This window comes from Barbus barbus (assembly GCF_936440315.1).
Source record: "Barbus barbus genome assembly, chromosome: 41".
In the NCBI taxonomy this organism is placed as follows: Eukaryota; Metazoa; Chordata; class Actinopteri; order Cypriniformes; family Cyprinidae; genus Barbus; species Barbus barbus.
This window is the reverse complement of record NC_136719.1, coordinates 26,556,401-26,578,060: the sequence shown is the minus strand read 5'-3', so window position 1 is coordinate 26,578,060 and position 21,660 is coordinate 26,556,401. Positions and strand designations below refer to the sequence as shown.

Here is a 21,660-nt window from a genome sequence, read left to right as displayed (position 1 = left end):
TTACTTGAATTAATATTATAGTTTAAAAATAACTGTAATTCCCACGTATTTTCGCCACGGAATAAAAATATAAAAAGGCAACTGTGATTTTTTTTAAATCTAACAATTCGTTTATATTTCGTGACTGAAATTAATAATTGCGAGAAAAAAGTCGCAATTACCTTTTTTATATTTTTATTCCGTGGCGGAAAACAAGTGTCAATTGTGTTGGGCAAAAGCAAAAACGATTCGATAAAAAATATATATATATAATATATAATAATAAAAATGATACGATTCATGTGGTTTATATTGTAGTAAAGTTTATATAATCGTTCAGTTTACAAACATTCAAACCACACCGAGGATTCCAGTCCGCCAATCAGCTCAGCGGATTCCTCTGTGCGCGGTCGCTGATTGGACGTCCCCGATCACGAGCAGAGCCAATCAGCAGCCGAGTCCCGGCTGCCGTCTGTTCTTCGTGTCACGCACGCACAGCACGAGCGATCACGTGAGAGCCACAGAACTGAGGAGAAGCACGCACTGGTCTGCTGAGAATAAAGAACAGGTTTGTCAGATTTCAAAAACTATATTTTATATCATTTTAAACACGCGTTTGCTGATGTAAACGCGCGCGGTTGTTTAGTTGCGGACGCGCGATGTTAGCGCGAGCGTCGGTTAATGCGGTTTTTGCTGGTTTGCGTGAGTCCAGGCCGCACCGGGGCACAGTTACCGTGTTTTAACGAGGAATCGGTGCGATAACGGCGCTCTGCGGTCCGTTTCTCGCGTGTATCGCGTTAATCAGTGGTTTGTGGAGATATAAAGTGCGTGACGGAGAGATGGGGGAGGGTGGAATAAGGCGGGAAGGAAAAATGGAGGAATCTTTGTTTAACAAAAGCCTGCTTCAACTACAACAAAAGTGCTTTAAACCGCGAATAAACGCTTCGATTACTGCGTTTCCTCCAGCCACAGCTGCTTTACGTGCTCGTGCTATTCAGTGCAATATTTTAAATCGCAGTTCTATATTCAGAAACGTTAAATATGAGTGTTTTGAGTATTTAAGCGATGTATTGTGTCGCAGTTGAGCTTTTAATGATTGATATCTGATATAATGCAGTTATGACGGAAGATTAATTATTATTTACAGAGTATTTGAAAACAACACGCTGTGAGATCAGCTGATTAACGATGATGCAGACTAGTAACGTTAATCACAAACACACACATATATATTATTTATTTATACAAATTTCAAACATTTTCTGCATACATTTTGTATAATGGATAAAAATTATATTTGAAGTACTTATTCATATATTTGTATACATATACAAAACATTAAAATATACAAATATGTATTTAACTCAAATTTGAAGTAACCTGTGTGCAAACGTTTTAAGTGTGTGTGTGTATATATATATATATATATATATATATATATATAAAATATATTACACACACAGAGTTTTTTTAACATGTGTATGTGGGTATGTGTTGGTGTGAATGTCAGGTTTGAGTGTAGTGTTTTCTGTCAGGTGATCATGGTGAAAGGAGACGTGAACAAACCCAAGGGAAAGACGTCTGCGTACGCTTACTTCGTGCAGACGTATCGCGATGAGCACAAGCGCAAGAGTCCCGACGTTCCCGTCAACTTCTCCGAGTTCTCCAAGAAGTGCTCTGTTCAATGGAAGGTGAGCGACCGTCACACTGATGATGATGATGATGATGATGAAGGTGCCGTCACTAACCGCTGCTCTTGTTCCTCCAGACCCTGAGCGCTTCAGAGAAGAGCAAGTTTGAAGACATGGCCAAAGTGGATAAAGTTCGCTACGACAAGGAGATGATGAGCTATGTGCCGCCCAAAGGCGTCGGCAAGATGAGCAGGAAGAAGAAAGACCCGAACGCCCCGAAACGCCCGCCGTAAGCCTCTCACATCACTCTACAGCTCATATATATATATATATATATGTATATGTGAAGTTGAAAAACTACAGTATCTTATGACAAGATTTACAAAAAAATAATGATATAGATATGTATATTATATTTTATTTGGAAAATTAAAAAACTGGTTTGAACATCTAGTGTCTTGTAAAAAAAATGACTGAGATAAAATTCATGGTAGATAAATGTACTTATACTTTATAATTATATTTTATATAATAATTTTATACATAATATATACTTTATCCGATATATTTACTCAAACTTTATAACTGTGTCTTACAAATTGCAATATTTCTGTTGTGTAAAATGCTTAATTTATTAATAAATGTTAGGAATTAAAGTATCTGGGAATAATTCATAAATCAATGTAAAGTATGTGCATTATTTCTGAATATATTTTCTTTCATGTGGATAATTATGGAAGAATGTAAGACTTTCACTCTTAAAATAAACACTGAGTACATTACAGGATTCATGTGGTGTATATTACAGTTTATATAAGTTATAATGTTAGTTTATATATATATGTATGTATGAAGAGTTAATTTGCAAAAAAACAAAAACTCTTTCTTTTCAGAAATCTTTTTTTTGTTTTTTGCACACATTCCAGGTAGGCTAATATCAAACTGCTGTTGGGTTGTCTTGATTTAATTAATAATAACTTAAACAAAAACAGATTTACAAAATTCAAGTTCATTGAAATGATCCATTCTCATCACTTAGTCAGCTTTGACGTAACTCCTCTCAGCTAGCACGTCTTTTCGAAGTGAAAGTAGCCTCGTCACCTGACCTGAATACAACACGCTGATTCGCTAGAATGGGCTTATCGGCTTCTGTTCAAAAACAACAAGGGCGCTCGTCTTCTGCAGTTTAAACGTGAACTCACAACGCCTTGAAAGTGGACAATACAGGCTTTTTTGACAAAATGTGTTTAGGGTTCAGAGCCTGCTATATGTGAAGAATAATGCACGGCAATCAGCTCTTTTTTTTTCTTTTTTTTTAAGTGTCGTTTATCGATTTTTGCAAATGATTTCTTCATACGTGTGTGTGTGTGTGTAAATTGACCCTTTTGACTGGTTTTCTGGTCCAATGTTTGTTTGTTTTTTATGATATGGTCCAATGATAATTTTTATAATAATTTCTGTCATGCATAACTGCAGATATGAGTGCTGAACGGTTTTCCTCTGCACAGATCTGCGTTCTTCGTCTTTTGCTCGGAGTTCCGACCAACGGTGAAGAGCGAGAACCCGAGTCTGACCATCGGAGAGACTGCGAAGAAGCTGGGTGAGTTGTGGTCCAAGCAGAGCATCAAAGACCGCGCACCGTTTGAGCAGAAAGCCATCAAACTGCGTGAGAAATACGAGAAGGTGAGCCATGGATCCACAGTCATGTTTATTTAATGGTGTGGGCGTGGCCTGTGTCTGACTGCTCTGTGATTGGCAGGACGTGGCAGCATACCGCGCAGGGGGCGGAGCCTCTAAGAGGGCGCCAGGCCGACCGACGGGTTCAACTAAAAAGGCCCAGGCTGATGATGATGATGATGACGAAGAGGAGGATGATGATGAGGAGGAGGAGGAGGATGATGATGATGAGTAGAGTGTCACTGATGCGAGGCGGCGAGCGTTATCTTGAGTTTTCTTTATGTACATGTTTAACGACTCCAGCAATAACGCAAGTGTTCTGTTCTGGGTTTTTTTTGTTTGGGTTTTTTTAGATTTCTTTTTATTTTTGTACACATTTAGCTGTTGATTCAAAAGTGTAGAGGTGCTTCTTTTATAATAAATTTTTAAAAGTTCAGATATTGTGTGTTTGCTGTGGTCTTTCTGCTTTAACTGTTTGATGGTTTTACTGTATATTACAAGAGATAATAAATTGCATTTCAAAAATAATTTGGCCTCCATCCAAGAATTTAACAGAAATTCACTATTCTTCAGGATGTCTGACAATTTCATTAACGTGTGTGTGTGTTGCAAAGATTGTTGTGGAAAAGTTTACAGTAGTATGGTTTTATTTTCATATGAAAATGTTATGAATTGAAAAACTGGTTTGAGCACCCATTATCTCACAGAAATGACTAGGAAAAAAAATAAGGTAGCAGTTCACTGTTCTTTTTAATGTTTTACAATGTTATGAATTTAGAATAACTCATAATGGCCTGGATATTATATCTATCACAGTACACCAATATAAAGTATAAGCAATATTTCTCAAATTTAATGTGGAATCTGATCAATCTAGGACTTAAACCCTTTTAAAAGTTCATTACAGGATTTGTGTGGTTTATGTTCTGTATTATAATTTTAAATGATCAGAGATGCAAACAAATAAGAGGGAAAAAGCACTCATTGCACGGATCGGGGGCATGCTCCACACGGATTTTCTTTCTCACCTTATTTCTAAAGATATATGCTTTACATGCTCATTTGTAGTTAAAAGGTATTTAAAAATATATATTTTAATTACCTTATATGTCCAAAACTAATCTATTTTGAGAGACTGATTTTTGACTTTCATGAGCTGTGAGCTCTAATCATCAAAATTAAAACAAAAAAACTTTTGAAATGTTTTACTTTCCATGTAATGAATGTAAAATATATGAAAGTTTCACTTTTTTAAATAAGTCACAAGAAAAAAAAATTTCATGATATTGCAATTTTTTGAGATGCACCTGTATTTGGTCAAAATCCCATGTTATTAAAGATGAAGTGCTCTGCAGGCTATTTAGGGTTTCTTCAGCTTCTTCCACACAGAATCTTTCCTCGTCACACAGTTTCTGAAAGCTGTCACTCAAACAGCAGAAGCACACACCAAATATACAAAACCAGACACTAATTCTCAGCCTTTGACTCCGTTTCAATTTCATAAAACACTTTACAAAACAACACACATCTAATGAATTAATATTATGGCAAAGGTGTTTGCTTTTGAGATGTGTTTGTCATATTTTGAATGCAGCGCTTCATTTTGCAAGAGATGTGAGGCATTTAGCATTTTCTGTGTGAAATTCTTGGATTTGTGTGTAAAGTTTGGGAAAAAAAGAGGCAAATTTTGAAAATGTGTGAAAGCAGCTGAAGACAATAGACGGCAATGATGAGCTAAAATGCCTAATGTTTGCCCTCTCCACCATTCCCACATCTCACACCTCAAATACATGAAATATTACCCTTTTTAGACAGTTTCTGAATTAAAGAGTAAAGAAAATACTATGTAAGACCCCTCTTTAGGTAATTAAAATGTTCTTTAGAAGATGGATGGATAGGTGTTTCTTGGGTTAACAAGCCAACAGTGACATAAAGACACAAGTGAAGTGTGACTTACAGCTGAAGTTCATGTGTCTCGTCTCGTCTCTTCAAACTGAAACCTGAAAAGAGCCATTCATTTCCAGCAGAATCTGAAGTTTGAGAAACCAGTCGTGAGCCGCCGCAGTGACATTGTGTTTATTCTCATTATATTCTCCCATCAAGCGGTACAGGAAAAGAGCTAAATAAATACAAACATACACCATCATAACCGATTCATAACTGAATCTGTGTAACATCACGTGCAAAACACACATGGACTCACTCACACACATTACAGGTGTCGATGATTCAAGAGTTTATACTGCCATTCAAACACACATTTACATTATATATGTGTATATATATATTCATATAGAGCTCAAAGAGTGTGATTTCAGAGTTATTGCCCATATCAGATGTGACTGACTGGAAATCTGTGATAATACTATCAATAATAACACTGTCTGATTTAATCATTAGATCCATTAGAAAGCATACAGATTTCAGATTGAGAATAACAGCGTGTCTCAACCTCATGAATCCTGCAAAGAAACGCCCAGCTTCGATTATTACAGTGAAGTGTAATCTAGTCGGCTTCTTACGTGACAATATTTTCATGCCAATTAAACAGATTTACGCTAAACTCTAAATTACGCAAAATTTTAAATAAATTAATAAATAAATAATAAATTAAATCATAAAAATGTACAATTCAAATAAATAAATAAATTTAAAACAGAAAAACTAAACACTTACTAAAATTACTTAAAATACTAAAAAAATTAATGTATTTATAATTTCTTTTTATTATAATTACTATTAATAATTATCAATCATAAAAAAATCAAAACACAAATATATTAAATTCTATTTAACTGACCACTTGTCATCAGAGAATTATGAATTTGGGAATATTTTCTCTTTGAGAATTATATATAGTTTATATATATATATATAAGAGTTCATTTGCAAAACCAGATAACTCCATTTTTAACAATTTTCAGAAATCATGTTTTCCAATTAATCTAAATCAAACTGCAGTTGGGTTATTTTAATTAAGTTAAAAAATTACTTAAAAAAACAGCTAACTAACACAATAAAAACATGATAGCATAATAAAAAACATGATTTTTGAAAATGAAAAAAATCAGTTTTATCTGTTTTTGCAAATAAACTCTTCATATATATATATATATATATATATATATATATATATATATAAAATAAATAATCAGTTATATACATTTTATTTGTTCTCAACAAATATACTTTACAACTGACAATAACTTGTTTGCATTTATATTTTCTCATATTTCCATCAATGTAAACATATTTAATTGTCATAAAAATAATGACAATGCAAAAATGATTGCACATTAATTATCTTAAAAAAGATTTTAGGGTGAAATATGAGCTGGACATGATCCTCTTCACAGGTTTCATGAGATTCACCAAACCAGGTGCGATGCGACGCATTTTTGACGTGAAACAACCGCAGCCAATCAGAACACAGGTGAAGCCACGTGGGCGGAGCTACACAGCATGACACACCAGAAATCAAAACAAGACATCATCTGGTGGTGTGTCGCTTGTGTTCACGGCTATTCAGAACAAAACCTCAGTGACCATGAAGGAGATGTGACCGCACCTGATTCAGACACAGATGGCACAAAACACACGCTCACATAAAGAATCTGCTGTCCTCCAGAACAGATGTGTTTCTTCAGCTACCAGCCCTGAATAAAATCATGACAAAAGAAAGAAACTCTCCGCTACACTTCTAAACACTTATGTCCACCATGGAATAAAACATAAAAATGGTAATTGCAAGTTTTACATGACTTGTTTTCAGTCCTGAGAAAAAGTAAGTCAGAATTCACTAAGTAAAATTAGATATAAACTCGCAATCGAGAGGGGAAAAGTCACAATTATTCCTTTTTAAATTCAATGGCAAAAATTGTGAGATTTAAACTCAGAATTCAAAGAATAAAGTCAGAATTCGGTGGGAAAAAAATGAGAATTGCCAGATGAAAAGAACAAATTGGAATTGCGAGATTTAAACTTAAAATGTCCAGAAAAATTCAGTACTGCAAGATATAAACTTAATAAAAAAAAAAATAGCCAGAATCCTGAGACAAAGTCAGAGTTCAGAGAAAAGGTTTAGAATTTTGAGATATAAACTCTGAATCGCAAAAAAAAGTCAGAATTGTGCATAAAAAGTCAAAATTGCAACAGTTTCAACTACTTTTTAAAATTTTGTTGCAAAAACATGAAAAAAAATTGTTTAATGTAAGCTCAAAATTCAACGAAAAAAGTCAGAATTGCAAAACAAACTTAGAATTCTGAGAAAAAAATTATTGCGATCACGAGTTTAAAAAAACGGCCACACACCACTTCCCTTTATAACTTGCAAGTGCTAGACATAAACTTGCAATTGTGAGAAAAGTCACAATTGTGAGATAAAAAGTCAATTTATTTATAATTTTTTTATTCCGTGGTGGAAATCGCTTCCATAGTCACTGTTTTGTTCGACATACGGCACGGGTTTCAAACGAAGGCTGAACGCGCTGAAGGCATCAAACGACACACAGCTCGAGCTGTGCCGAAGAACATGGTCCATCAACCACTAAAACAACAAACGCTGCTACACTTCAGTCTGTTAGACGCTATAACTGTTCATTAGCTGCAATCAATGCATCAGTTTAACATTAAAAATCTCTCTCAAACCACATGTGCTTACAAACGTCACAGCACTAACGACTAACCACTTACACTACGGTAGTAACTAGCATTATATTCTATGTGGATACGATCACACACACAATAACCAGCGCACTCCGGTAACACAATCTTGGCATTTGTGGAAATACCACTTATTTAAAAAATAATAAGACTTTGTATGCTGCTTTAGGAAACATCTAGCATCAAGCTGAGAAAGTAGAACCCAGTTTAACTAGCTTATGATGGCTGTACTTTGCTGGTCATTCGCTAGTTTGACTTTTAGTTGGTTAAGCGGGTTTTAGGGCTGGTTGACCAATTTGGACCGATAACAAACCAGCTACCATGTTCCAAAATACGTCAACATGTGTGCTCTGTGTTCAATATCCTTATTGCATTTTCATATTTCACTGGAAATTATGAACAATATTGTAGTTCTTAAACAAGCAAACAAAGAGAAAGCTTCCCAAAGCAAAAACTATTTTCTTTCTTAGTATTTTAGGTAACACTACAATATTCCATGTGTTAACATGAACTAACAATGAAAAATAATTTTATTAATTCTTAGGTCATGATCATTTCAACATTTACTAATACAAAAATGCATCTGTTAATATTATTTAATGAACCTGAGCCAACATGAACTAACAAGGAACGGTTGTAATTTTATAAACAAAGATTACTAGAGACTGTAAAAAATGTAATGCTCATTGTTAGTTAATGTTAGTTAACCACAGTTAAGTGTTACCCTATTTTTGACTTGTTTTACATTATAAATTTAAAAATAAAAATCTTACATAAAGATATATTTACTATATTGTACTATATATATATATATATATATTATATTTGCTATGCATTTATAAGCAAAATGTCTTAAAACGAAGTCTTATTTAATGAAAAAAAAAATTTAAAAATTAGTTTTTGCTTAAAAAAATTAAAAAATATCTGTCAGTGGGGTCAGAAAAATAAACTGAATTCAAAGTGATTTTTTTTTTTTTTAGATTCCATTGTCAGATATTTTTTTATTACTTTAAGCATAAACACTTAATTTTGATTATTTTTTCAGAAAACAAGACTAAGTATTTTTTAAGTAATTTATGTATCTTGATTTAAGAATATTTAGATATTTGTACTGGAAACAAGACAAAAACACTGAGAAAACATCACTTTTGCAGTGCAGGAGCAACATTTCTGTTCTGAGCCAAAGCCAAAATGCATCAGCAAGCAATAAAATTAACCAATCGGAACAACATCTTGTTATTCGCTGCTTAGCTGGGAGAAAAATATTTAACGTGTTCGACAAACAGAGAGCAGCGACGCAATCAAACACACATCTGGAGATCCAGAACGTTCCTATAAGCATGCTGGGATAGAGCTGACTAAGTGAGGTATATCAGAAGAGTGAAGCGCTAGTTCCCTTACGTCAATCAAGGCAAAGTACAAATAAATAATCTGAAACACGAGGGAAACAATATAAACAGACTTGTGATTCGTCGTAAACCACATGTCCAGGAGCGCACACACTCACACTGAGCACTTGAACTGTTTCTCCACTCTGTTATGTCTATAATCCTCCTCAACATCATCATAATCCTCCAAGTCACTGATCGACAGGAACAGGAAGTGAAGCTGTAGCACAGATGCACGATAAAGGCGGCTGTCGGGTTGCTAGGCAACAGCGGGGGTGGGCGGAGCCTAGTGAGGCAGAGGCACTAGGATGTCCACATAGTTGACGGGGAAGAACCCTGATTGGCCGTGGATCATGCCCTCGTACCAGTTATCGTCGATCTGATTGGTCAGAGTGATGATGTCTCCCTCCTTGAACCCGAGCTCGCCCTCGTTCTCCGGCTCGAAGTCGTACAGCGCGCGACAACACGGCTGATCCAGCGGAGCTGAGCGACACACAGAACGAAAGCTCTTTAAAAAGTAGTTCGTGGAATTTGAAGTTATTCCCATTAAAGAACTATATTTAAACTAGTGCTGGCAAATGATTAATCGCGATTAATCGCATCCAAAAAAAATAAAATAATTGTTTACATACCATATGTATGTGTACTGTGTATATTTATTATGTATATATAAATACACACACATACAGTACCTATATATTTTGAAAATATTTACATGTATATATATTTATATTCTTATATATAAATATTTAACAACATATTTTTCTTAAATATATACACACATATGTTTGTATTTATATACACATAATAAATATACACAGTATACACGCATATATTATGTAAATAAAAACTCTTATTTTGGATGCGATTAATCGTTTGACAGCACTAGTTTAAACAAAATCAAAAGTTATGTTAGTGAGAACACTTTCATTAACTAAAACATTTTAAAGAACGCACATCTGCAAAGAACAAAGTCAAAATACTTGCTAACAATCAAATAAAAGCCAAACAAAATACAGAATAATAAAACACTGCTCAGTTTTGAGATTTTGGGCTGTTTGGCATTTCATTAAGTGTTGTTTCAGACTGGCATAAAGAACAAATCCGAAAAACACATTAAGTGTTTATTTTATTGCACTTCATCGATTTTCATCTGATTTCAGTTCTAGTTCATATCTTTAAAGAGTTTTTTCTCCACTTCAGCAGCACTTACAAACACCAAACTTAGCAGTTTTATTCCTCTCTATATTCTGAAGGTTTTTACCGAGGGGTTTGTTCATATTTCATTCGCACTGATTTATATAACATTTTATTTCTTAAAAACATGGCAAAAATGCATATACTTAAAGGTTCTGAGTTTGTTTCTCCACTTCAGCATTACTTTCATACACCAAAACTTACAGTTTTATTCCTCTCTATATTCTGAAGGTTTTTACTGAGGGGTTTGTTCATATTTCATTCGCACTGATTTATATAACATTTTATTTCTTAAAAACATGGCAAAAATGCATATACTTAAAGGTTCTGAGTTTGTTTCTCCACTTCAGCATTACTTTCATACACTTACAGTTTTATTCCTCTCTATATTCTGAAGGTTTTTACTGAGGGGTTTGTTCATATTTCATTTGCACTGATTTATATAACATTTTATTTCTTAAAAACATGGCAAAAATGCATATACTTAAAGGTTCTGAGTTTGTTTCTCCACTTCAGCATTACTTTCATACACCAAACTTAGCAGTTTTATTCCTCTCTATATTCTGAAGGTTTTTACTGAGGGGTTTGTTCATATTTCATTCGCACTGATTTATATAACATTTTATTTCTTAAAAACATGGCAAAAATGCATATACTTAAAGGTTCTGAGTTTGTTTCTCCACTTCAGCATTACTTTCATACACTTACAGTTTTATTCCTCTCTATATTCTGAAGGTTTTTACTGAGGGGTTTGTTCATATTTCATTTGCACTGATTTATATAACATTTTATTTCTTAAAAACATGGCAAAAATGCATATACTTAAAGGTTCTGAGTTTGTTTCTCCACTTCAGCATTACTTTCATACACCAAAACTTACAGTTTTATTCCTCTCTATATTCTGAAGGTTTTTACTGAGGGGTTTGTTCATATTTCATTCGCACTGATTTATATAACATTTTATTTCTTAAAAACATGGCAAAAATGCATATACTTAAAGGTTCTGAGTTTGTTTCTCCACTTCAGCATTACTTTCATACACTTACAGTTTTATTCCTCTCTATATTCTGAAGGTTTTTACCGAGGGGTTTGTTCATATTTCATTCGCACTGATTTATATAACATTTTATTTCTTAAAAACATGGCAAAAATGCATATACTTAAAGGTTCTGAGTTTGTTTCTCCACTTCAGCATTACTTTCATACACTTACAGTTTTATTATTTACTCTATGTATTTGTTTTCTATCAGTTGACAGTATTTTCTGGTTTATGGGGTGATTAAAAGAGAAATCCAAAATGCCCTCTGGAAAAACCTTGAACTCTAATATGTCAACAAAATCGAATTTTGAACCCGACTTCAGATTTCTGTTCTGGACATTGCTCTGAAATGTGATTCAAACAATATTGTAATTCTGTGCTGTTATCGTTGCACATTGAAAAAAAAAATTCTGTAGGATTTACTTTGAAACAATTTTCACTCAGAGATTGCTAGTAAATTTCACAAATAATTACAAAGAAATAGCAAGCAACATTAAATTAAACTTGAAAATAGAACTGAAATAGTATTTTCTTGTAAAATGTAACTTTGAATCGTTTTTCTGCTTTAGTCGCATTCGTCTGTATGTCAGTAAGGTGTTTTTGTATGTGTGTGTGTGTTTGTACCTGGTGAGCGTGCAGGTGATCTTGCAGAGTTTATTCCTCCGTTGTAATTCTCACTGGGCAGTTGAAGCTCCATGCGGGGTTTGGGAAAGAACTCCTTCCGGGGTTTGTTGGTCATGTCCTTTATCCTGTAACACACACATACATTTTAATCAACAGCACATATTTATAATTATTCAAGAATAGAATCTTATTAAGCTCCACTGTAAAATGTAAAAATATACTTCAATATTTATTGGCATGTAATTATATCAATCAATAATAATTTTATTCCGGTCCTCACAGACAAATTTTCACAAAATAAATAAAAATACATAGTTACCGAAAAAGGTGTAGGCAGAAGCCTTGCTTATTATGCCTACCCTTTATACATAATTAACTGAATGGACACTTTAAATAACACAAAATAAAAAATACTACAAAAGCATTTCCCAAAATATATAAACAAACATAAAAATACACTCTCCAGCTATTACTTCCATTTTTTAACAATACAACCACAATTTATTAATACTGAGTCGTATAATTGTTTATCGCCTTATTTTTATACATTTTCTTAAATTGGTAAAGTGAATGACATACTTTTAGTTCCTTATCACATTTATTCCATAGATTTACCCCTTTAACAGATAAACACCTACTTTTTGCATTATTTCTTGCCCTTATGTTTTTGAACATATACAATTCTCTTAAATTATACTGACTTTCTCTTATTTTGAACAGCCTCTGAATACAATTTGGAAGTAAATTATTATAAACTTTATACATTAACTGAAAAGTATATAAATCAACTAAATATACAAATGTTAATGCATGTAAATTAATGGTTCGTAATAATCAAATCTTTTATATCTTTAAAGACAATTTTATTTATTTTAGAAACATGTTTCTTCTAAATCTGATCAACTACATTTAAATGTATAAACTTAACATATTTTTCTTCAATATATACATGCATGTGTGTGTATTTATATTTACATAATAAATATACACGGCACACACATAGATTATGTATACAGCAACTTTTATTTTGCATGCGATTAATCGTTTGACAGCACTAGTGAATTAATGACTTTCCGAGTGGATGTACTGTGTGTGTCTTGTGAAGAACCCAGGTGCATGATGGGAGTTTGCAGCATCTGACCTGTCTTCTACCTTGCTGGAGAGCTGCTGCAGGATCTCAGCAGCCTGCTGATGATACTCCACCTGAGCCTGAACCAGAGCCGCCAGCTGACTCACCTGCTCGATCTACAAACACACACACACATGCTAATGTACTATGTACTGAAACAAAGGGATTCACAAATGTTTTTTTGTCAGCTGAACAACTTATAATAATTTAATGACACATTTGCATGCTGACGGTTCTCTGATGTCAGCTACTCGAGACATGCAGCTGAACAAATACTTCATATTTTGCAGTAAGTGTATTATTTGAGAGTTTCTATTTTAATACTAATTATTTATTTAATTACGAATAAGTACGAATGCTAGTTAGTACAACACCGTACGTCGTTCTCCAGCAGGTTAAACATGCTCTGCTCCGCTATCTCTTTAGACTCGTCAAATTTCTCCAGCGCTTGTTTGAGCTCATCTTCCGTCACTTTCCCCTGACGCTTCTTCTTATAATCAAAGTCCAGACGGCGGCCCTCCATCTTCTTCAGATGGTGCTGCGGGAGGAACAGACACATTTACACGTGTCTGTCTATCAGCGTTCAGCTCTCTCACAGTAACACTAGTCAAACTCACCTGAATCTCTTTAAGATCTTTGTCATGCAGGTTCTGCAGCGGGTCTATGAAGTTCTGTTTGACGTTTATATCTAAAGCATCTTTCACCTCACCGAGCTCACGCATGGATTCACCGGCATCCAGCAGAGCCAGACCTGAGACATACAGATGAACAATAGACTGATAATCTTCTAAAAAAAAAAAAATAACACAAGTTTTCACAAGATTTAAATTTTACTAAACTAACAAATCTGCAACTGTGACATCATTATCTAAAATTACATGTTACACAGTAATGCTTCACAACTCTTTTGCTCACCAACGCTGCATTTATTTAATCAGAAATATAGTAAAAATATCTCACAGGTGTTTTTCCCTAAGCATTTAAACAGGCTCGTATAACCCCACTACTTGAGAAACCCACTCTTAACCCAACTCTTTTAGAGAACTACAGATCGATTTCCCTTCTTCCTTCTGTCAACCCTATTGAGAATGGGCATCTCAGGAACCGCACTCCAGTGGTTTGAGTCTTACCTCGCATATAGGTCTTTCAAGGTGTTTTGGAGAGGTGAGATGTCCAAGTAGCAACATCTAGCTACTGGAGTGCCTCAGGGCTCAGTTCTTGGACCACTTCTCTTCTCTGTCTACATGGCATCACTAGGTTCTGTCATTCAGAAACATGGCTTTTCATATCACTGCTATGCTGATGACACTCAACTCTACCTCTCATTCCATCCTGATGATCCGACGATAGCTGCTCTCATCTCAGCATGTCTAACAGACATTTCTTGCTGGATGGAGGACCATCACCTTCAACTCAACCTTGCCAAGACAGAACTGCTTGTGATTCCATCAAACCCATCGTTTCATCACAATTTCACCTTCCAGTTATGCACATCAACCATAACTCCTTCAAAAACAGCCAGAAACCTTGGAGTTATGATTGACGATAAGCTGAATTTCTCAGACCACATTGCTAAAACTGCCCGGTCCTGCAGATTTGCATTATACAATATTAAGAAGATCAGGCCGTTTCTCTCGGAACATGCTTCACAACTCCTTGTTCAAGCTCCTATTCTGTCCAGACTTGACTATTGCAATGCTCTCTTGGCAGTTCTTCCAGCTAGTTCTGTCAAACCTTTACAATTAATCCAGAACGCATCAGCAAGATACATTTTTAATGAGCCAAAAAGAATGCACATCACACCTCAGTTTATCAATTTGCACTGGCTACCAATAGCTGCTCGCATAAAATTCAAGGAATTAATGTTTGCCTACAAAACCTCCACTGGCTCTGCACCCCTTTACCTAAATTCATTACTTCAGACTTATGTGCCTCTAGAAGCTTGCGCTCTGCAAGTGAACAGTGCTTTATTGTTCATACCAAAGAGGCACAAAATCACTTTCACAGACATTTATGTTCCCATCTGGTGGAATGACCTGCCCAACTCAATCCCAGCAGCTGAGTCCTGAGCCATCTCCAAGAATTGACTAAAAACACATCTCTTTCATCTTTATTTGACGCTCTAACTCTAGCACTCTCTATTCTAATTCTATTTTATCTATTTGTTTACTTGACCCTATAACACTTGCACTCTATATTCGCTTTCTAACTGCTTGCTTTCTTTTAAAAAAGGCCTCTAACACTAGCTTTCTCTATTCTTTTTCTATTCTATCCACTTGTTTTCTTTTTGTTATATGTATGTGTATGTATATATATATATATGTGTGTGAGTGTCTGTATGTATGTATGCATATATACATATATATATATTATGATGAAATATTATTTTAATTTAAGTGTTTTCTGTGTGAATATGTGTTAAACTGTAATTTATTTCTGTGATCTGCAGCTGTATTTTCAGCATCATTACTGCAGTCTTCAGTGTCACATGATCTTCAGAAATCATAATAATATACTGATTTACTGCTCAACAAACATTTCTGATTATTATCAATGTTGAAAACATATTTTTGTGCAAACCATGATACATTTTATTTTTCAGGATTCTCAGACGAAAAGAAAGTTCAAATGAACAGCATTTATTTGAAACAGAAATCTTTAGTAACCTTATAAATATATTTACTGTCATGTTTGATCAATTTAATTTAACCTTAATTCTTGTTAAATAAAATTATTAATTTATTTGTATTTTTAAAAAAATTTTTTATTGCTGATGCAGTGCAAAAAATACCAATATAGAACACTCAAAAAAATGAAACCTTGACTTTAATTAATTTTTTCTTGTCAACAGGTTCCACAAAATATAATTATTAAAGTTGAAAACAAATATTTCAAGGTTATCTAACTTAATGGGGTTGTTTTAGGGAGAAATAATATTTTTGACTCAAGCCAACTATTATCATTAATTTTTGCTCAACAAGAGACATTTGAGTTGAACTAACTAAAGTCAGTTATGTTATATGGACTAACCAAATTTGTTTAGAATTCGCATATTACATATTTGTTTATTCAAAGTAAACTAATGATTTTACAACAAAACATTAAATTCAAGCTTAATCAAAATAAAACGCTTTCGCTAACTTTAATTTTTACTAGTTAGGTTGAATTAACTCTAGTTTGTCAACAGGTTCCACACAAAATACTTCAGTAAACTCAACTCAACATTTATTAGTTCCTTTATTCACAACACAAGAGTTTATCAACAACACAACTGTTTATCAATTCTGTTTTACAAAAGAGAAAAAAAAAAAAAAAAAAAAAAAAAAAAAGTTAAACATACCCATGAGTGGCAGCATTTAAAGTTGGTTATCTTTACCTTTAAAAAACAAAAAAAACAACAACTCTGGACACGCTTTACATGCATGTCACCCAGAACAGTGGTGTGTCACACAAAAAAATAGAAAAAAGGTGTGTAAAGTTTCAAGTGTTTTTCAATTAAATGGTTTCAAGTGCAAGTTTTCAAGGCCTTTATGTTAAACGCCACAAACTTTTAAGTGCTTAATGTTGGTTCACTCATACAGTTTGTTTTTAAGCATCTGTACATGCTTTATGACAAAAAAACATGTCACCCAGAACAGTGGTGCGTGTCACACACAAAAAAAGGTATATAAACTTAAGTGCTTTTCAATTACATTGTTTCAAGTGCAAAGCAGGCCTTCATGTTAAACGCCACACGTTTGTTCACTCATACAGTTTGTTTTTAAGCATCTGTACCTTGGTTGAGAGTCTGGTAGCATCCAGCTGGAGGAAGATTTTCTGAAGCCCCTTAAAGAACGTTTTCAGTTCCTGAGGATAACTGAGGTTCAATGCATATATGACACCCATTAAGAGTGCACATGCAGAAGCGATGTCTCCCAAGTCGTGAAGCACTTCAACACCCTCAATCACTATTCCAACATCAACTGGAGTGGTGGTGGCATCACCTCCCTCAGCATTAATGCTGTAGATGCCAAAGACAACTTGTTCAAGGTCCCTCTGGGCAGCACAGCCATCTGAATCCTTTCCACACATAAAAATGGACAACAATGAAATCACCAGTCAATTACATAATTCCAAAGAGCTCATTGCATTGCAGTTTTCTCCATAAATGTTTTAAAATAGTGCTTGATTACTAACTTTTGGTCCAAACTGATTCCTCACAATTTGTACACTCACTGGCCACTTAAGTACACCTGTATGATCTGATGCCATCTAATATAGCAGCGCTGCCGTAAATTCTACTTTTATAAGATTATAATTTTTAAATTTTTAGATTAAATTATCAGAAACATGATTTTGGTCTCGACCAAAATTGCCATTCCTACAAGTCATATCCCACAATGTTAAATGGATATTGTGATATTCTTAAAAGCCCTATACCATTACTGCTGCAGTAATTGTTAGTATTACCTACCAGATAGTCTTTGAAGAGACTGCTCGGATCTTCTTTTAGATAGATACAAAGTGCCCTGAGGAGACACTCCCTCTTCTTTTCAACAGTTTCATTCTAAATAGAAAAAAAGTTCTGTTATTTCTGTTGCTTGTAACTTTGAATGGTCATTTTGAACGTCAGTACATCAGTTTCCTCAAAATTCTGGTTATTTATCCATAGTGTGTAGTGTAAATACAAAATAGCAATTTGTTTAAAGAGAAAAAAAAATTAGCTGTTAATCTCAGAAGCTTTGTGAAATACAATCAAAGAAATGTTATATTCATATAGGGTGCATTTGCAATGTTATTGGTTTCTGACAAATGGCAACACACTAGACAACATTTACTTATTCCTAAATGTGTTCTACAAAGTAGTAAACTACACCTGTGCAGTCGGAGCAAAGGTGAGGTTAATTTTCTTTCCTTTAGATCCACCCGTCTTCTTCAGCACTCTGATGAGCTGATCAGCGTGGTGGTCAAGTTGTGCAAAAAACGTTGTGACGAGGGGAACAGTGGTAATCCTCAGAAATTCTGCTTCCACCTTTAAATAATGTCCACAAACAACCTGTTATTGATCTATACTAAATTTTTTGTAAAAACACCATATATTACTGTATTCTATAATTCTTTCATACTGTCATTTGAATATAAGCACACACACCACCCAAAAAAACAAACAAAACAAAAAAGTGATTTCAGTTAAAAGAAGCTTGACTTGCAAAAAATAAAAACATTTTAGAAGAGTTTTACAAATAGCAAACCATATGACTTAAAATAATTTAAAACATTTATATAATCTGTTAAACTGAAATTATCAATTGCTACTGATAATTAAAAGTAAACAGGATGCAAACAGAAACAAGCTACTCAGAACTAATTAAATGGTCACGCAAGAAACAGTATTTACATTAGTAGATGTTGCAGATCTTACCTATTGTGAGTACCTTGGCAGGAACAGAAAACACCTTTTATTAAGGACCTGAAAAATTGCAAAGGATAAAAACAAACAAAATGATTAGATAAAGATTGTGAAATTTAATCTGAAAAACTACAAACCAACAAAAATAATCACACTTTGTAATTTTTATTGAAAGTATCACAACAAATTGGAAAAAACAAAAGTTTCAAACCAAGTATTAACCAATGTTAATTTTAACAGCAGATTTTAGTTTAGTTTAGTCGGATGGACGCCTAGTGGTTGAATTTAGTATTACAGTTTCAATGGACAATGACTGTAGCATTGTTTTTCAAATCAACAAGTATGTTAACTTAGTACGTTTCTTAAATACATCTGCAAACATATTGTATTTTTATGCTTTAGTAGAATCAAAAACTTACAACAACAAACGGTACAGCCAGAAAAATTCAAGGGAAAGTTACACACTTCAGGTATACATTTGGACATTGTGTAATTCTGTTTATTAAACGTGTAGAATAATTTACAAAACATTACATATAGCATTATAAATGTTGCGTTCAGGCGTTCATTATATAAAAAATAAACATACTAGTATAACTTTAAAAATGGCGTGAACACGGAGCAGTTTTTCCGTGAGCGGGAATGGAAAACCCGAAGTGGATCCCAAGCGGAGTGATTACCAAAACCCTTAGAGTAGAGAAGAACGTGCTTTCAATCCACTCCAGGCTTTGATCACATCCCCCTCAGCAGGCTGAATACACCGCGGCTTTTCAAATTAAAATTAAGACATTACACTATTTGAGAAATGTAATCCTATTTACAACCTTAAAATTATGAAAAGTGAATATAAGACATTAAGGACAGACAGGAACCCTGCAACTGACGGTCATAGACTCGCTCCAGTTAACGTAAATCCATCGTAGTGACGGAGAACTTTAATCAATGAACTCTCTCTTATTACATTTTCTTTTCGCCCAAATAATGTAAATATGCAGCGGACCAACCTGCGCCACGTGGCTAAGCTAGCATGCTAACTTCAGCATGTCTAAGACATTAGAACGCTCTAAAACTAAAGCAGGCCAAAAATAAAGAACGTATCTCTTATTACAAATAAAAAAATGATCGATACTGGTGGAAAAACAAATATCCTCCTACCTTTATCAGTCGTTGAAAAGGTAAGACGTCCCTCTGTCAAAACCAATCGAAGAAAATCTTTGCAGGGGGTCACGCAGGTGTGCAGATTCAAATACACGTTAGTCTGACGCGTCTTGCTCTTCTTCTTCTTTGGGGTTTCATGGCAGTTGGCGTCGCACTATACTGCCACCCTCTGGGTGTAAGAATTTTTTACTTAACATAAATGGTTTGTGTTTAGACAACGCGTTAGGATTTTGTACAGTTAAGTTGAGACATAATTACGTGGACCTTAATAGAAAAAAACATTTCAAGTCAACAAAGACAATTATTATAAGTAAACTGAATATAAAAATATTATGTAAAGTGCACAACCTTCCTTGTTCATTTTTTTGAGTGAAGAAAATGTAAAATTAGGAGTGAAAAATCTGGAAATTAGCTGCATTAACTGCAAAAAAAATGGTGCAAAAAAAGGCACAAGAATGGTGAATGATTAAGTGCTTTTATTTGTACAGGAATTAATAAACAGTGTGTGTGTGTGTGTGTGTGTGTTACCAAAGCAGGACTCTTCTCCGAGCTCACGGCCGAACTTCTGCATGGCTTCTCCCAGCACCGTCTCAGCCTGAGGGTAACCCGGACCCTTATCCTGACCCCGGATCTTAGACATGGTGTTGATCATGCTCAGACGAGCCCTGGATGCTGAAACACACACAAACACACAATCAGAAGAGCTGCTGATCCAAACACACACACACACACACACACACACACACACACAGATAATCAAACACACACACACACACACACAGATAATCAAACACACACACACACACACAGATAATCAAACACACACACACACACACACTCTCACACACACAGACTCAAACACACACACAGTCACCTGGGTTTGGCTGCAGGTATTCTGTGGTTTTGGTCATGATGTCGAGCACCGCTCTGCTCGTAATGTCCACTTTCTGCACACAAATACACACAAGTTCACACATCTGTGTTTTAAGGTTTGGGATCGTCTATAGTGATTAAAATGAACTTTTATCAAGAATGATATACATAAAATATACTCATAAGGAAACACAGTCAAAAAAAAATTATGTTTTTTTTTTAAATTATGTATTTGTTGTCTTGTTTTCCTGTACAAATATCTAAACATTCTCAAATCAAGATATATTTACTGGAGAAGCAAAATGTTAATATCTGTTTCCTTCTCCAGTAAATATCATGCAGTGTATATGCTTGTGTGTGTGTGTGTGTGTGTGTGTGTGTGTGTGTGTGTGTGATCGTACCTTTTCCATTTCTTTGAAATCATCGTCCAGTTTGGTGCCTTCAGCTCCTCCGACCTTCTCACTGACTTTCTACAGGTGAGAAAACACACAAATTATTACAATTATACAAAACACACAATCACAATCTCACTGCTGTGAATATACTCCAAACAATGCTGTCCTTCCTCAGGATTCTTGTTTTCCAGTACAAATATCAAACAAATCTTAAATTAAGATGCATTTACTGGAGAAGCAAAATGATGTAAGATATTAACTCTTGTTTTCAGAACTTTTTTTTTTTTTTTTAAGTTTATGATTACAACAATAAAAAAGTACCTATGAGGTCAGAAAAACAAACTGAATTTAAAGGAAAAACAAGATTTTTTTTCTGGTTCCTTAGACAGATATATTTGTTCTTGCTTTACACATAAAATCACTTCATTTTGAAATGTTTTTCTCAAACACATGTTGGACACAATTATTGGCAACCATAGAAATTCTTACGAGTAAAATATCTCTGAAGTATACTCCCAT

At 34.3% G+C, this 21,660-nt stretch overlaps 2 protein-coding genes across 3 annotated transcripts in view; one reads left to right on the top strand and one right to left on the bottom strand.

Annotated features, from left to right (window-relative positions):
• The first annotated feature begins 274 nt into the window (after positions 1 to 274).
• On the top strand, positions 275 to 3,725 carry LOC306861029 (high mobility group protein B2-like). Of its 2 annotated transcripts, none has more exons than XM_079403090.1 (5): positions 275 to 547; positions 1,490 to 1,670; positions 1,748 to 1,899; positions 3,119 to 3,293; positions 3,370 to 3,725. In XM_079403090.1, the coding sequence occupies exons 2-5, from the start codon at positions 1,521 to 1,523 to the stop codon at positions 3,520 to 3,522; spliced, it is 630 nt and encodes a 209-aa protein (XP_079259216.1). In that variant the 5' UTR covers positions 275 to 547; positions 1,490 to 1,520; the 3' UTR covers positions 3,523 to 3,725. The 2 variants fall into 2 exon arrangements, with proteins under 2 accessions (XP_079259216.1, XP_079259217.1); XM_079403091.1 differs by having other exon boundaries at positions 324 to 547; positions 1,515 to 1,670.
• A 5,202-nt stretch (positions 3,726 to 8,927) lies between these two features.
• LOC306861017 (endophilin-A1-like) overlaps positions 8,928 to 21,660 on the bottom strand; it is a 23,436-nt gene continuing 10,703 nt past the window's right edge. The window contains exons 2-9 of the mRNA XM_079403073.1: positions 21,148 to 21,216; positions 20,748 to 20,820; positions 20,402 to 20,545; positions 13,944 to 14,077; positions 13,706 to 13,864; positions 13,339 to 13,442; positions 12,198 to 12,322; positions 8,928 to 9,820 (exon numbers count right to left, since the gene is read on the bottom strand). Of these exons, the coding sequence (XP_079259199.1) occupies positions 9,624 to 9,820; positions 12,198 to 12,322; positions 13,339 to 13,442; positions 13,706 to 13,864; positions 13,944 to 14,077; positions 20,402 to 20,545; positions 20,748 to 20,820; positions 21,148 to 21,216 (1,005 nt within the window). The 3' untranslated portion in view covers positions 8,928 to 9,623. The remainder of the gene's footprint in view (positions 9,821 to 12,197; positions 12,323 to 13,338; positions 13,443 to 13,705; positions 13,865 to 13,943; positions 14,078 to 20,401; positions 20,546 to 20,747; positions 20,821 to 21,147; positions 21,217 to 21,660) is intronic.

What these genes read in the sequence shown, in the direction of transcription:
- LOC306861029 (XM_079403090.1), top strand. Translation starts at nt 1,521, where the DNA reads ATGGTGAAAGGAGACGTGAACAAACCCAAGGGAAAGACGTCTGCGTAC. An exon ending in AACGCCCCGAAACGCCCGCC is followed by an intron (nt 1,900 to 3,118) that starts GTAAGCCTCTCA and finishes TCCTCTGCACAG; the next exon opens with ATCTGCGTTCTTCGTCTTTT. An exon ending in TGCGTGAGAAATACGAGAAG is followed by an intron (nt 3,294 to 3,369) that starts GTGAGCCATGGA and finishes TGTGATTGGCAG; the next exon opens with GACGTGGCAGCATACCGCGC.